Here is a 17,134-nt window from a genome sequence, read left to right as displayed (position 1 = left end):
AGCCTAGTGGTTACACATTATTATAATTACGGTGACCTTTTTGTTTGTCATAGTGTAATTACAAGTTTACTATTTGATTGCACAAGTGTAATTACACAATTAGATTAAATTTTAGATATAGAGTTAATTATCAAAATTAAAATTTAATATTGAACAAATATATGCCTTTATAAATAATACGTATTAAATTTGACATTTAAGATAGATATTATTTCTTGAAAATATATTAATTAATAATTATATATTTGTAACTAATATTGTAAAAATAATTGATATATATTTTTCAAATTAATAATATTTTAATTTAATCAATAATACAAATTAAAATTACATATGTTATATGAACATATATTCAAAATCCAAAAAGAAATTAACATGTACTCTTATGTAAAATATAACATAACATAAAATAAGTTTTAATATAATTCAAAAGAAAAGAAATACATAAGTACAATGAGATTCTACTTTAATGACATCACTCATTATATGCTAAGTTTATTGATAATTTATTATATCTAATATTAGGAGTAGATTCAAAACTAGAATAATAGCACAATTATGCTAAATGAAGAAAATAAAAAAATAAAAAATGTGAGCAACTATATGGAATCACAAAAAATAAAAGTTGGAAAATGAAAATATTATTTAAATATTAAAAAGTAATCTATCATTTTAACATAGTTAAGTTTGCATATAACTCATCAAATAACAAAGTTCAACTTTAATGACATCAAGTCAAGTTTGTGAAGGACTTATTCTTTTTAAGATTACGGGTATAATCTTTTAGAAAAATTAGAATTATAATGTAGCTATGTGTAATAATGAGAAACAAGGCTTGTAGTAGTTTATCTAGTTGGAATGACATGTCTTTTATGGCAAAGCAAGAAAAAGAAAAAAGGAATAACATGTCTTTCAACAATATCCATGCTTATGCAGAGAAAGCAATAAAGAAGTAAAACAATAGACACAACAGAAACGGAAAGATGGAGCAGTTTTATTACAACTTAGAAAGAGAACATGAAATGCGGTGACTCCTTAATCCTTATCAAAGAGCATCATCATACCTTAGCTTGATTTCTGGCATGAAGAGAGAGAAAGCTGTGTTGCGGATATATAGTTATCACTGCTGAGGTAATCTCTGTCGTTTGGAAAGAAACCACTAAATCATTCACAATATTCCATCTACTATATATAGTGCAATATAAGTCAACATATATACATTAAAAGAAGGAATACTCATGTAGACATGCATATTATTGATGCAAAGGACACTCAAACCTTTATATATTGACTCTGAAGAATGAAATAATCATGGAAGAAACAACAACAACAACAACCACCCAGTAAATCCCACTAGTGGGGTCTGGGGAGGGTAGTGTGTACGCAGACCTTACCCCTACCCGAGAGAGTAGAGAGACTATTTCCGATAGACCCTCGGCTCATCAAGACAGAAAAGAGATAATATATCAATACCATCAACGGAAAATATAGATGACGGAAGAAACAACCATAATAAGAATAATGATACAGTCTCAAAGGTATATCTAATAGTAATGGCAGTAGCTGGACATGAATATATATTGTAAGTCATTTCAATAGGAAAAAAAATAAATTCTACTAACCTTTCAACTGCATGTGACCATCTATCTATTCAGTATCAGGGGGCGATAACGTGAGCTTGAATTTGATGCTTTTCATGAGTTTCCTGCGCTCTATTTCTCTCGCTGATTTGGCTGCTTTTCTTGTGTTTTCCAGCTTCATCTCTTCAAAGCTAGGTACATCAGCCAGCTCACATGGCAGTGCTTCAAGATTTTCACAAGATTTAAGAACAAGGTGCCTAAGTTGTGGGAAATGATATTCTGAAGCCTCCCAATTTTCCAAGTCTGCCCCTTCAATCTTTAAGACCTGGAGTTCATTAAAACCACCTCGTTTCACCTTCCATAACATCCCCTCGAATGCATTTTCTTTCAATTTCAGGACCTCAAGGCATTCCAACCGCCCCAGTATATCCGCCTCGCTCCAATCAAACATTGTATTAGACAAAGTTAACTTCTTCAGTGTGCGTAGACACTTGAAAAATGGAGGAAGATAAGGTTTACGAGAGTATGAACCATCATTGTATATTATCAAACGTTCCAGGCACCATAGCTCTTTAAGATTTTGCCATCCACCCTTGCTAGTTTCAAGGAAAGCCTCCATATTCCCTCGGATACCCAACTTTTTGAGATTACAAGCTTTTGCAAAGGCATCTTTCGTGCAACTTTTCGGTGTAATCAGAGAAAGAGTTTGTAGGCAAGAAGCTTCACCTGTTGGGATAGGAGGTAGCGGCAATTCTGCAGGGACGTTGGTGTGAAGATGCCTCAACCGCAATAACTTCCATATGTCTGCTTTTATCTCAAGGGTGGAATTTGATGTATTAAGTATAAGAGTTTGTAAATATAAGAATTTACCTAAGGGTACAGGAATAACCTTGAAGTCACCTGAGATAGCAATATATCTCAATAGAAATAACTGGAGAAACTCTTTGGAGAAAACAAGATGGCCGGATTCAAAGTCCAAAACCCTAAGCAATGGAAAGGCTTTGGTGATGTGTTTGATGTCACTTAGCGACAACCTCATTTGACTTTGTGTTGAGGTAAAACAGTAAAAAGATCTAAGATGCTTTCCTAATGGCTTTGTGGAGAGAAAATCATTCAGAACAGAGGATTGAACACACAATTGACGAGTAGTCTCTGGTATACTACTGCCAATATCTTCATATACTTGTTGAAAAGACCATCTTTTGGCCTCCTCTTTGCAAAACTCGTGCAAAAGGTCATGAACACGACATGTTTTTATATGACCACAAGAGCTTTTTTGGATCACCATTACTAGATTCCTATCGACGAGGCTTTGCAAACATTTTTCTGCTCTCTCCTCAAGCGATGACGATGGGTTGTACTCTATTAAGCACTCAGCAATCCATAAGCGGATCAATTTCCAAGCTGGGATATCAAATCCTCGCGGAAAGACGCTGAAATACAAGAAGCACAACTTCATTTCCTCAGTCAAATGATCGTAACTCTGGTTTACAAATTGATACATGGTTGTACTGTCGTCATCGTCATTCATCTCATGTTCCACCATATTTTCCTCGAATATTTGCCATTCTATTTGGCTCCTCCAACCTCTTAATGCTCCTGCAATTATCACTACCAAAATTGGTATTCCACTACATTTTTGTGCGATTCTTTTTCCAAGTTCGATTAACTCATGATCAGGACAACTTCTCCGGCCGAAAACTTTCATTTTTAACAACTCAAAACTTTCATCTGGAGTCAGAAATTTCAGATAATGAGGATGTGAATCGGCATAATTGGTAATAATAGCCACGTGGCGCATGCGAATGGTCATCAGGATACGGTGACCTTTCCCATCTTCTCGAGAAATCCTTCTGAAGAAATCAACAACATCAGTGGTCCGTACGTCGTCCAAGACAATAAGACGTCTACCTCCTTTATCCAAAATACCAAGTATTATCTCCTGTAAATCATTTTCATTCATATCTTCATATTGTTCCCAGCTTCTTGTGGTGATCAGCCCTTTGAGAAAAGAAAGACAGATATCCTTCACCTTACCTAAATGGCCGACGGTAATCCAAGAGCAGCTGAAAAATTCATGCGAAATTCGAGTATCATGATATATTTTTCTTGCCAGTGTGCTTTTGCCCTGTCCGACCATACCCACAATGGGAACAATTACATCATGATAGCCCGATCCTCTAAGAAGTCGCTCGATCACTACTTCTGCTTCCTCGTCAAAGCCGATCACTTCGTCATCCTCTGACTCAGGACCCTTTAAAGATTAAACAGAATCTTCTTTATTAATTTTGAATTAGAATTAAAAAGAGAAGTCCCAAGCCTTGGCCTTTGGACTATGTTTGAGTTGCAAACTGAACTCCAGCTCGTTTGTACAGGTTGTTAAATATTTTATTGTAAAATGAGTGGGAGAATGTTGGTATATTTTATTGTATCTTATTAGTATTACTTTAGATACAATATTTGTTTTGAATGTTATTTAATTTTATTGTATCGTATTATTAAATCTGTTGTTACGTAATAACGAAAAGTGTCATTTTATGGAACGACCAATTTGGTGTGGTGGCATCGTTACCTTAATGTTGCAAGCTTATTCTTCGTGTTGTATTCATTAAACAACATAGTCCAATATAATTCATTATGAAACGAGTAACAACAACAACAACCCAGTATAATCCCACTAGTGGGATATGGGGAGGGTAGTGTGTACACAGACCTTACCTCTACCCTGGGGTAGAGAGGCTGTTTTCGATAGACCTTCCCTCCAAGAACTCTCCACCTTGCTCTTGGGGTGACTCGAACTCAAGACCTCTTGGTTGGAGGTGAGAGTGCTTACCGCTAGAGCAACTCACTTTTATATTAATAAGATAGAATAGCACTAGCACATAAAGGAGCAGGTTTTCTCTTTTTACTACTCCTTACAATATAGTTATCTTACATACAGATTGAAAGAAGGGAGTTTTGTGTAACATTTAAAATCACATCGAAGTTGTGTCACAAGCCGAAACATTAAAGGAGGTTTATATATACACTAAAGCCTATCCATAAGAGCATTGATTGTTTTTTTATTTTATTGTAAAATGAGTGGGAGAATGTTGGTATATTTTAGTATTATAATATTAAAATTATTTTATGCTATGATCTCTTATTAATTTTCATTATCCATGATCTTGAGAAGTGGCCATAAGTCCCACTAACTCACAACTGGCCACAATTGCTTTGTAACTACTCTCCCATTTTTTACTAAATTTACACACGAACTCATCCATTAACCAATGTTTTTCATGATCTCATAAAATTCCTATACCTACAAATATGAGTGTTTCTTTCATAATATGGTGTAGCTTAAAAAATAACCGAATTCTGCTAAATTCCGTATCGGTCGAAATTAGTACATAATCATTCACATTAATCATGCATATATTCAGAAAACTATTTAATAGCTTAAATTTTAAGGGTTATTCCATTTATTTACCCTTTGTCTCTCCTTATAAGGATAAACCACTCTTGAGAAACTTTTAGGGTATATTTAGAAAATCATGTGTAATTACACGACTATGTAATTATTAAGTAGTAATTACATAATTTGATAATTACATAGTATATTAATTACAATAACATGTTTGCACGTCGGAACGTAATTAAATGCATTTTTTACTATCATGTTTGGTTGTACAAATATAATAATTAAATAATTTTTTAAAATTGACATGTAGATAAATTTTATTATGCCACAAATATATGCAAATTAAAAATATAAATATTATTCATTATGAGGTATTTAAAATAAATGTTTATCTGTAAAATATAATAATAATTGAATAATTATGTAAGATACAATTTCATCTAATAATTTAATGAATGTTACTCCAATTAGAAGGGAAGTTTAATTTGCTACACTATTAAACGTCTACGTGAATTTGCATGATGTAAATTTATCTTCAAGGGAAACTAGCCAGACAAGTGAGACTTGCTCAGTTGGTAAAACACTTTCACCCACGGCCGTTAGGTCCTGAGTTTGAGTAACGCTGGAGGCAAAGCGTGGAAACACTATAGATCCTCCTATTTGGAAGAGATTTTAAAGAAAAAAATAAGGGAAAAGTAATGAAAAAACGATTCAAGTGTTAAAACTGCGCTAGTACAAAAACTCATAAATATTTAATAGCACAACTAAGTAAAACAAAGAAATACACGCCCGGAATTGGAATGTTGGAAAATGAGAAGAAAAAAGTAGTGTAGAAAAATGAATTTGAAAAAGTCACATTGTAATTACATGGTGTAATTATCACTAATTATTCGGGCGCGTGCAAAGACGAGACATAGATATTCCGGTTAGGAGGTGTGTGAGATGTTGACCATGACGGGTCTAAGGAAGTATAGGGGTAGGCCAAAGAAGTATTTGGGGTGAGGTGATTAGGCATGACATGTTATTGCTCCAGCTTACCGAACCGAGGACATGACCCTCGATAGAAAAGAGCGGAGATCGAAAATTAGGGTGGAAGGTTGACATGTAGTCGTTAGTGTCTCTTCGTCTTACCAGTAGTACTAGTACTATTTGTGTATTTTTCTTATTCTTGGTTCTTTATTATTACATGTTGTGCCATTTGCTGCTATTGCATTATTGTTGTCACTGTTTGTTACTTTGTTTTCATTGTTCCTTGAGCCGAGGATCTATCGGAAGCAGTATCTCTACCTTCACAAGGTAGATGTAAGGTCCGCATACACATTATCCTCCTCAAATCCCACTTGTGGGATAACACTGGATTTTTGTTTGTTATTGTTGCCACTGTTTGTTATTTTATTTTCCTTGTTCCTTGAGTCGAGGATCTATCGGAAGCAGCATCTCTACCTTCACAAGATAAAGGTAAGGTGCGCATACACATTATCCTCCTCAAACCCCACTTGTGGGATAAAACTGAATTTTTTTTCTGTTGTTGTTGTTGTTCTCATCTCTGTCTTGAAAATTGGAAATGCAATTACATTCATTCAATTACACTCAATTCCATGTAATTACTCAAATTAACATGCTATTAAATTGTGTAATTACATCCAATTATACACAAATTTAATTTTTAGATGGCTTTCCAAACATGCTCTGGCAATCATTTATGGAGCTAGGGTAGATTTGGAAACAAGTAATTAAATTTGATTGGTTAAAACAATATTTAGTTACAAAAGTGAGCCAAAATCTCACGTGCGTCTCTTCAAGCTGTACCTACTACTAATCAACAAAAATTCAATGATCTTATTACTTCAATTCCACAACGGAGAGAGAGTAAACTACTGTCTGTCTCACTCCCTATTTGATAGCCGTAATTAGGGGCGGTAAACAGGCGGGTTCAGTCGAATACAGATAAAAAACGAGTTAATCTGCGGATAATATGAATATTCATATTATCCATGATTTTTTGAGTGTGATTATTTTTTGGAGAATTCCTAGTCTTACCAATTTGAGTTTCCCCCAATTTGAGGCTTTACAAATGTAAAGTTAAACCCATTACTTATTTTTTGGTTATCTATTTTCTAAGTGGATAATATGGTTTTTATCTGTGTACGGTCAAAACCGATCCTCATTCATAAAGACCGGTCGAGACGACGACGTTTCGATCAAAGAATATCTACATGATGAGCTCGATCGAATTCCGAAGTAGGGATGTCGAGCTTCGAGCCAATAGACCGATCAACGACAAGAGTCGGTATCATTGTCGAACCCATATCCAAATCGAACTACGAGACAATTCGTAGTTCATCGAAGATGCCTAGACCGACCAACACTCGCCCCGAATATCGATGCCCCAAGGCAGAATCAAGCTCAAACCAAGACCGGGGGCTCGATCTAATACCGAGCTCGAGCCAGTATCAAGCTAGGAGACAAGAGCCGTTACAACCGCACCAAGGGAGAGAATCTTAGCGAGAATCGAGGAAGAGACAAATCATTATGGGTCCTCCACTATATGCATTATTTTATTATGTTATTATAGATAAAGCAATGACCCTCTATTATAAAAGGGAGCATCCTTGTGAGCTAAAGACACACGGCAATAAACATATCCTTTTCTCGGATACATTGAGATTTCTTTGTGCTTGTTTCGTCTCAACTTATTCAATTTACCAGTATTTTATTTTTGTATCAAAGAAATTTGCGTATCCTTAGAACCATACCTAAATTTAACGTTATCTGATTTTTCGGGTAAACAGTTTGGCGCCCACCATGGGGCTAAGGGTAACAGTGATTGTTTGATATAAATCTACAGTATACTCAAGCTTACAACTTCAAGTCAGCAATGGCCCTACCTATCGACCTTGAAGCCGTCATTCAAGATGAAACCAACAACATGGCCCCCGGGGCCCGAAGGTTACCTGACGATGGCAACGAGGCTCGAATCGAGGAACCCGAAATTCAAGCTGAAGTACCATTGGATGTTAATTCACAAATAGCTCTGGAGGTGAATCAGCATTCTGAACCGGAAAGAAGCATTCAGGGCGGTGCTCGACCCGCAGCCCGAGACACCCACAACATGGGGGAAATCAGGGTCAGCTTTGCGTATGATTTTTGAAATGCTACAAGCCCAACAAGCAGCGATAGCTCAGTTGCAGAGCCAAACTCATATGCAAAGCAGGCCAAACTCCAATCCACTTCTTCAAGAAGTCACCCCAGAACGGAGCCCGCCATAGTGAAATCAAACGAGCAAAAATCGAGGACCGCTCCTGAAATTGCTAAACTGCTCGAGGAACTCACAAAATGAGTCGAAGCCAACGACAAGAAAGTGGAAACGTATAATGCTAGGGTCGATCAAATCCCGGAGGCTCCGCCAAAGATAAAAGGGCTTGATTCGAAAAAATTCATACAAAAGCCTTTTCCCTCGAGTGCGGCCCCAAAACCAATCCCCAAAAAATTCTGTATGCCCGAAATTCCCAAATATAACGGTACGACCGATCCTAACGAACATGTCACCTCCTATACATATGCCATCAAAGGCAACGATTTGGAAGACGATGAGATCGAATCCATGTTGTTGAAAAAGTTCGGAGAGACCCTCGCAAAGGGAGCAATGATCTGGTATCATAACTTACCACAAAATTCCATCGATTTTTTTGCCATGTTAGCAGATTCGTTCATAAAAGCACATGCTGGTGCCATAAAAGTTGCAATAAGGAAATCAGACCTCTTCAAAGTAAAACAAAGGGGTAACAAAATGCTGAGAGAATTCGTATCCCGATTTCAAATGGAACGTATGGATTTGCCACCGGTCACAACTCATTGGGCCGCACAAGCTTTCACCCAAGGGGTGAACGAGCAAAGTTCGACAGCATCACGTCGGCTGAAACAAAATTTGATCGAGTACCCAGCAATAACTTGGGCAGATGTACACAACCGTTATCAATCGAAAATCAGGGTCGAGGACGATCAATTGGGAGCTCCGTATGGACCTGTGTATCAGAACCACACAACCACTAAAATCCAGAGGGAGATCAACAGAGAACCAAGGTCGAACAGAGACCGATATCAACCGTACGTCACAGATCGGGCGAACAACGGTTCAGCATATCATACAGTTCGGAACAGTCGAAAGACTGATAGAGGGAAAAATTCTCGACGACTTATGAGCAAGAGCGACTTTGATAAATATGCTGATCCTATAGAAGTTCCTCGATTATCGGAATATAACTTCAACATTGATGCATACGTCGTCGTGTCGGCTATCGGACACATCAAAGACACCAGGTGGCCTCGACCCTTGCAGACTGATCCTGCCCAAAGGAATCCCAATCAAATGTGCGAATATCATGGCACCCATGGCTACATAACAGAAGATTGCAGGCAATTAAGAGAGGAAGTAGCCCGCTTATTTAACAAAGGGCACCTTCGGGAATTTCTAAGTGATAGGGCGAAGAATCATTTCAAGAACAAGGACTTCAGCAAGCAAAACGAGCTAGAAGAACCGCAACACATCATTCACATGATCGTCGGTGGCATCGATACCCCTCAGGGACCAGTGCTTAAATGCACTAAAACATCGATTGTGAGGGAAAAGCGATCTTGAATTCAAGATTACACACCCATAGGAACTTTGTCTTTCAATGATGAAGATGCAGAGGGAATCATCCAACCCCATAACGATGCACTAGTAATATCCGTACTCATGAATAAAATTAAGATTAAGCGTGTGTTAATTGATCCAGGTAGCTCGGCCAATATCATCAGATCGAGGGTCATAGAACAGCTCGGCCTGCAGAACCAGGTCGTACCCGCCACTCTGGTTCTAAAAGGATTCAATATGGCATGTGAAACCACAAAAGGCGAGATAATCCTACCGATAAACATGGCCGGAACCATCCAGGAAATAAAGTTTCACGTGATCGAAGGCGATATGAGATATAATGCCCTTTTCGGAAGGCCGTGGATCCACAGCATGAGGGTTGTACCTTCGACCCTACACCAGGTCCTCAAATACCCAACATCGAGAGGTGTCAAAATAGTGTACGGAGAACAACCGGCCACAAAAGAAATGCTCGTCGTCGAGGAAGCAAAATCAATATCTTCGTCTTCACTGATAAAAGGAACGGGTTCAGAAGGAGATACAATCGAAGAACAGAACGCCAAATAGAAATCACAGACATCGGCTTCGACCCAGCCAGGTAAGCAGAACGTCGAAGAAGATAATGATCAATGGATCCCTCGATTCTTCGTGACCCCCGATGATTCCGATGCCACTAAATCAACAATTGAGGAACTGGAGAAAATCATACTAATCGAACACTGGCCCGAACGAAAGGTATACCTGGGAACGGGTTTGAGCCCCGGACTTAGGAAGAAACTTATTCAATTTCTTATCGATAACATCGATTGTTTTGCCTGGTCCCATTTAGATATAACAGGGATACCACCGGACATAACGACGCATCGGCTGAGCTTGGACCCTAGGTTCAGACCGGTGAAGCAAAAAAGAAGACCCCAATCGGAGGTAAAGCACGCATTTATAAAGGATGAGGTAACCAAACTTCTCAAAATAGGGTCCATTCGAGAGGTAAAATACCCCGAATGGTTAGCCAATGTGGTTGCAGTGCCTAAAAAATGGAACAAACTTAGAATGTGTGTGGACTATAAGGACTTGAACAAAGCATGCCCCAATATTCCTTTCCACTGCCCAACATCGATTGCATGATCGATGCCACGGCCGGCCACGAGATCCTCACCTTTCTCGATGCCTATTCCGGGTATAATCAAATTCAGATGAACCCGGAGGATCAGGAAAAGACTTTATTTGTGACCAGATATGGAACATATTGTTATAATGTAATGCCCTTCGGGCTAAAAAATGCAGGAGCCACTTATCAACTCTTAGTAAATAAAATGTTCGAAGAACAAATAGGTGAATCGATGGAAGTCTATATTGATGACATGCTAGTTAAGTCCCTGCGCGCAGAGGACCATTTTGCCCATTTGCAGGAAACGTTCGAGATTCTGAGGAAATACAACATGAAGCTCAAACCCGAAAAATGTGATTTCGGGGTCGGTTCGGGCAAGTTCCTCGGCTTCATGGTGTCAAATCGGGGAATCGAGATTAACCCCGACAAAATCAAGGCCATCGAGGACATCACCATCGTGGACAGCGTGAAAGCCGTACAAAGGTTAACAGGAAGAATTGCAGCCTTAGGCCGATTCATTTCAAGATCATCAGATCGAAGTCACAAATTTTTCTCTCTACTCAAAAAGAAGAACGACTTCGCTTGGACACCGGAATGCCAACAAGAATTACAGGAATTGAAATGATATCTATCGAGCCCACCACTGCTTCACACTCCTAAAACCAACAAAAAACTTTACTTGTACTTGGCGGTATCAGAAGTTGCCGTAAGTAGTGTCCTGGTTCGAGAAAAGCAAGGTACACAATTTCCAGTTTATTACGTAAGTCGGACCTTAGGAGAAGTGGAAACTAGGTATCCTCACTTAGAAAAATTGGCACTTGCGCTAATAAGCGCCTCTAGAAAGTTAAGATCGTATTTTCAATGTCACCCCATAAGCGTATTGACCACCTGCCCACTTCGTAATATTTTACATAGGCCCGAACTATCAGGCCGATTGGCCAAATGGGCCATCGAACTCAGTGGGTTCGATATCGAATATCAACCCCGTACGGCTGTCAAGTCTCAAATTTTAGCAGACTTTGGCCGACTTCACGCCAACCCTCGTACCCGAAGCCGAAAAAGAACTCCTGTTAAAATCAGGTATATCGTCGGGGGTATGGATCTTTTTTACGGACGGGGCTTCGAACAAAAAGGGGTCCGGGCTAGGCATAGTTTTGAAACCCCCCACGGGCAACATTATTAGGCAAGCTATTAAAACTATCAGGTTACTTAACAATGAGGCCGAGTATGAAGCCATGATTGCAGGTCTCGAGCTAGCTAGAAACTTGGGAGCAAAGGTCATTGAGGCTAATTATGACTCTTTGCTGGTGGTGAGTCAAGTAAACAAAACCTTCGAAGTTCGGGAAAGTACAATGCAAAGGTATTTGGACAAACTGCTTATCACTTTGCACCATTTCAAACAATGGACTCTACGGCATGTTCCGCGAGAACGGAATAATGAGGCCGACGCGCTTGCTAATTTGGAATCGTCGGTCGAGGTAGATGATTCAAACTCGGGGACTGTCGTTCAATTTTCAAGATTGGTAATCGAAGATAGGCACGCCGAGATAAATTCTACTAGCTTAACCTCGGATTGGAGAAACAAGTATATTGAATACTTAAAAAACGAAAAGCTCCCACCACACTATAAAGATTCCAGGACCCTACGGACTAAAGATGCTCAATTTACGTTGGCCACAGACGGAACACTATATCAAAGGACATTCGATGGACCGATGGCAGTATGCTTGGGTCCGGGAGATACCAAGTACATCCTACGGGAAGTACACGAGGGCACTTGTGGGAATCACTCCGGTGCTGACGCATTAGTTCGAAAAGTGATCAGAGTGGGGTATTATTGGATCGATATGGGCAAAGGTGCGAAAGAATTTGTTCGTAAATGTGATAAATGTCAAAGGTTTGCGTCGATGATCCATCAACCCGGAGAGCAACTTCACTCGGTCCTATCCCCATGGCCGTTCATGAAATAGGGAATGGACATCGTCGGCCCTCTGCCATCGACCCCAGGTAAAGCCAAATTAATTTTATTTATGACTGACTATTTTTCTAAATGGGTTGAAGCGCAGGCATTCAAGAAAATAAGAGAGAAAGAAGTTATAGACTTTATTTGGGATCATATCATATGCCGATTCGGGATACCCGCCGAAATAGTATGCGATAATGGGAAGCAATTCGTTGGCAGCAAAGTCACAAAATTCTTCGAAGATCACAAAATAAGAAGGATACTATCAACACCGTACCATCCCAGTGGGAACGGACAGGCCGAATCAACAAACAAGACTATTCTTCAAAACTTGAAGAAGAGGTTGAACGAAGCTAAGGGAAAATGGAGAGAAATTCTGCCCGAAGTCCTTTGGGCATACCGGACAACATCAAAATCCAGTACGGGGGCGACCCCATTCTCCTTAGTATATGGTTCCAAAGCATTGATACCAGTCGAAGTTGGTGAACCTAGTCCCAGATTTCGATTCATGACGGAAGAATCAAATAACGAGGCTATGAACACCAGCCTCGAATTATCGGACGAAGGACGAGAAGCTACCCTCGTCCGATTGGCCGCCCAAAAGCAACGAATCGAAAGGTATTATAATCGAAGAACTAAGCTTCGCCATTTCAAGCCCGGGGACTTAGTGTTAAGAAAAGTCACCGTCAATACCCGGAACCCAAACGAAGGAAAATTAGGACCGAACTGGGAAGGACCATATCAGGTGCTCGAGAACGTCGGAAAAGGATCATACAGGCTCGACATCATAAACGGCAAACAGCTATCAAGCAGTTGGAATGTATCACATCTAAAACGGTACTACTGCTAAGGTACGACCTTTCAATATTCATTTAACTGACCCCTGCAGAAGTCCGAACAAGAACTGAGGTGGATCTTTCGCCTAAAGGAACGTGTTGCACTCTTTTTCCCTTAGACCGGTTTTATCCCAAATGGGTTTTTCGGCAAGGTTTTTTTTAATGAGGCAATCACCGATCGTGCTACACTTTTAACAGTATCCGATCGTGCTGCACTTTTAACAGTATCTGATGCCTCTTTCCATTCGACCTCGAATATCGGGGGGGGGGAGGGGGCATCATGCCCTCAAATACATCAAGTTCAGATGCAAGAAAGTCATTTCACAACAATAGGGTTCCAACAGGAAAAATTGTAAGAGCCAAAATGGTCAAAACGAACCATGCTCATGTAGATTGGCCCGAACAAAGGCGCAAAACATGACCACATGTACTATGACTTGAGATTTATTGTCCAACCAGAATTAAGATTCACTCGACTATTAAGCCTACGGGCTACTTTTATTACGAGTTCGAGCAAGCACTCACTCGACCATTACGCCTACGGGCTACATTATTTCGAGTTCGAAAGTTCGAAACATTCACTCGACTATTAAACCTATGGGCTACTTTTATTACGAGTTCGAGCAAGCACTCACTTGACCATTACGCCTACGGGCTACATTATTTCGAGTTCGAAAGTTTGAAACATTCACTCGACTATTAATCCTACGGGCTACTTTTATTACGAGTTCGAGCAAGCACTCACTGGACCATTACGCCTACGGGCTACATTATTTTGAGTACAATTTCGAGTTCAAAACATTCACTCGACTATTAAGCCTACGAGCTACTTTTATTACGAGTTCGAGCAAGCACTCACTCGACCATTATGCCTAAGGGCTTCATTATTTCGAGTTCGAAAGTTCAAAACATTCACTCAACTATTAAGCCTACGGGCTACTTGTATTACGAGTTCGAGCAAGCACTCACTCGACCATTACGCCTACGGGCTACATTATTTCGAGTTCGAAAGTTCAAAACATTCACTCGACTATTAAGCCTACGAGCTACTTTTACTACAATTTCGAGCAAGCACTCACTCGACATAGTCAATCTTAAAGTCAATCTTCAGAGTGCACGGGCCAGGAATATAGTCGTGAACGGACGGCTCTGCCGGTGCCTTATCATCGGACGGCCGCGAGTCCTTGGAAGTTTTTGCCATTAATACGAGAGGAAAGAATGCAAAGGAAAGTGAAAAATTGACAACACCAAAGCTCTGGTGTAGGCGGCTCTGAAGCAACGAAATGGAGAGGATAAATAAGAGAATTTGGAAGAAGAGAAGGCGCCAAAGTGGTAAAGGTTGTATGGAAAGGCTATTTATAGACTGAGGCTTGACGGTTCAGTATCAGCGGTGGCCGACCACCGTCTGACACGTATTAAATGCCTCGGTAAAATTGAGCCGATGGGACAGCTATCACATACGTCATGGTCGGGATCGATAAAAACAACAACATAAATTTGATCGAGCCGTAGGGAAATCATATCGTTTCTCGCCATATCTTTTTCCGAGAAACGAGGGGACTATCTGTGTACGGTCAAAATCGATCCTCAGTCATAAAGACCGGTCGAGACAACTATGTTTCGATTGAAGGATATCTACATGATGAGCTCAGTCGAATTCCGAAGTAGGGACGTCGAGCTTCGAGCCAATAGACCGATCAACGACAAGACTCGGTATTATTGTCGAGCCCATATCCAAATCGAACTACGAGATAATTCGTAGTTCATCAAAGATGCCTAGACCGACTAACACTCGCCCCGAATATCGATGCCCCAAGGCAGAATCGAGCTCGAACCAAGACCGGGGGCTCGATCTAATACCGAGCTCAAGCCAGTATCAAGCTCGGAGACAAGAGCCGTTACAATCGCACCAAGTGAGAGAATCTTGGCGAGAACTGAAGAAGAGACAAATCATCATGGGTCCTCCACTATATGCATTATTTTATTATGTTGTTATAGATAAAGCAATGACCCTCTATTATAAAAGGGAGCATCCTTGTGAGCTAAAGACACACGGCAATAAACACATCATTTTCTCTGATACATTGAGGTTTCTTTGTGCTTGTTTCGTCTCAACTTATTCAATTTACCAGTATTGTTATTTTTGTATCAAAGAAATTTACGTATCCTTAGAGCCATACCTAAATTTAACGTTATCCAATTTTTCGGGTAAATATTATCCTTATTTGATCTGTTTTAAAAAGTATTATCCAACTCATTTTTAATGAATAATATGAATGAATAACTATATTCTTTAATCATTTTACCACCACTGACCTTTAACTAATTTCTCTTGAGATAGCTAATTCAATGGGGAGGGCAAAAAACAGCGTCTATGGGAGGGCAAGAGGTTTGTGTTTCCGCACTTGTTTCTCAAGTGTACTATTGCTTCATTCTTTTGTTTTAGGCGAAAGCTAACTTTAGACAAAATTAAGGATGAGTATACTGTATGATGTTGCTATAGAAAATTGTATTCCATTTGCTACAAATCTTTATAGCATATGGAATATGCTTCATAATTAAAATAACACGTGCGTAGGAAAAAGAGAAAAGAGAGTGGTTGGCTAATCTTATAAACAAGTTAAATTGGCTTATAAACATATTTTGACTTATTTAACCGTTTGACGAATACTCAAAGTAAGCTAAAATCAGTAATAAGTCATAAGTTGGTCACCCCAACTTATAATTTTTACTAGTTTGACCAACACTTTTACTAGTTTATTCTTAATAATATTTTCTAATTCACAAAATACTTTTACCAAAATAAATTTCCTCACTTCTCTTCATTCTATATTCGTTGTTAATTCTTTTCTTTACAAAGAAATTTTTTAATTTATAGTCTTTGAAAAAAACTCAAGATATTTTAGTAATTTTAACAAAAGAATAGCTTATCAACACTTTTTTATATATATCGGTAAAAAAAAAATTAGCACTTTAAATTTATCAGCTATTTGTGAGTTAATCCAAACTTACTCAAAAAGTAATTTTGCATTTCTTACCTCTAGCGGTCTTGGAACATAATTGAAAGGGTTAGATTTCTTAATCTCAGTCATCCAACGCTCAAGCACCTTGGTAGGCTTGACATCACGTAGAGTATTTGAAATCAGAATATATTTTTGGCTGGACGTCGACGGAAGAGATTGTGAAGAATATGGCATCATCATGTCAAGGAGGCCATCGATCTCTACCGAAAGATTCTCGATTATTCTTTTCCCTCGGTCAGAATCTAAGAATTTTGGCCATTTATTTTTCAATTGGTGAACCAGGAAATTATCAATGCCGTCCTCACATCTATATACTGCAGTTATAATGCGCATGCTCAAATCTTCTCTCAATTGATGTGTCCTTCTCATTTCTGCAACTTCGATAAGGCAGGCGTTAAGTAGTTCAACTAGTTCGCGGAGAACTCGAAACTCACTCTCTGCACCTGCGATCAAATTCGCATCTTCATGTGACAGCTTCAACAAGTTCTCCAACAGAGATTTCACCAAGATATGTTCCATTTAAATATCTTTACTTGGATGGATATATGCAACAAAATGAATACGATATATATTATAGCCTTGACA

The 17,134-nt window shown here is 39.1% G+C and overlaps 1 protein-coding gene across 1 annotated transcript; it reads right to left on the bottom strand.

Annotated features, from left to right (window-relative positions):
• Positions 1–886: 886 nt before the first annotated feature.
• On the bottom strand, positions 887–16,845 carry LOC104092922 (putative late blight resistance protein homolog R1B-14). Its single transcript, XM_009598622.4, has 3 exons — positions 16,565–16,845; positions 1,623–3,834; positions 887–1,138 (listed from the first exon to the last, which is right to left on the bottom strand). The coding sequence occupies exons 1-2, from the start codon at positions 16,727–16,729 to the stop codon at positions 1,648–1,650; spliced, it is 2,352 nt and encodes a 783-aa protein (XP_009596917.2). The 5' UTR covers positions 16,730–16,845; the 3' UTR covers positions 887–1,138; positions 1,623–1,647.
• Positions 16,846–17,134: the final 289 nt, after the last annotated feature.

Source organism: Nicotiana tomentosiformis, chromosome 4 (genome assembly GCF_000390325.3).
Source record: "Nicotiana tomentosiformis chromosome 4, ASM39032v3, whole genome shotgun sequence".
Classification (NCBI taxonomy): Eukaryota; Viridiplantae; Streptophyta; class Magnoliopsida; order Solanales; family Solanaceae; genus Nicotiana; species Nicotiana tomentosiformis.
This window is presented reverse-complemented; position numbering and strand designations above follow the sequence as displayed.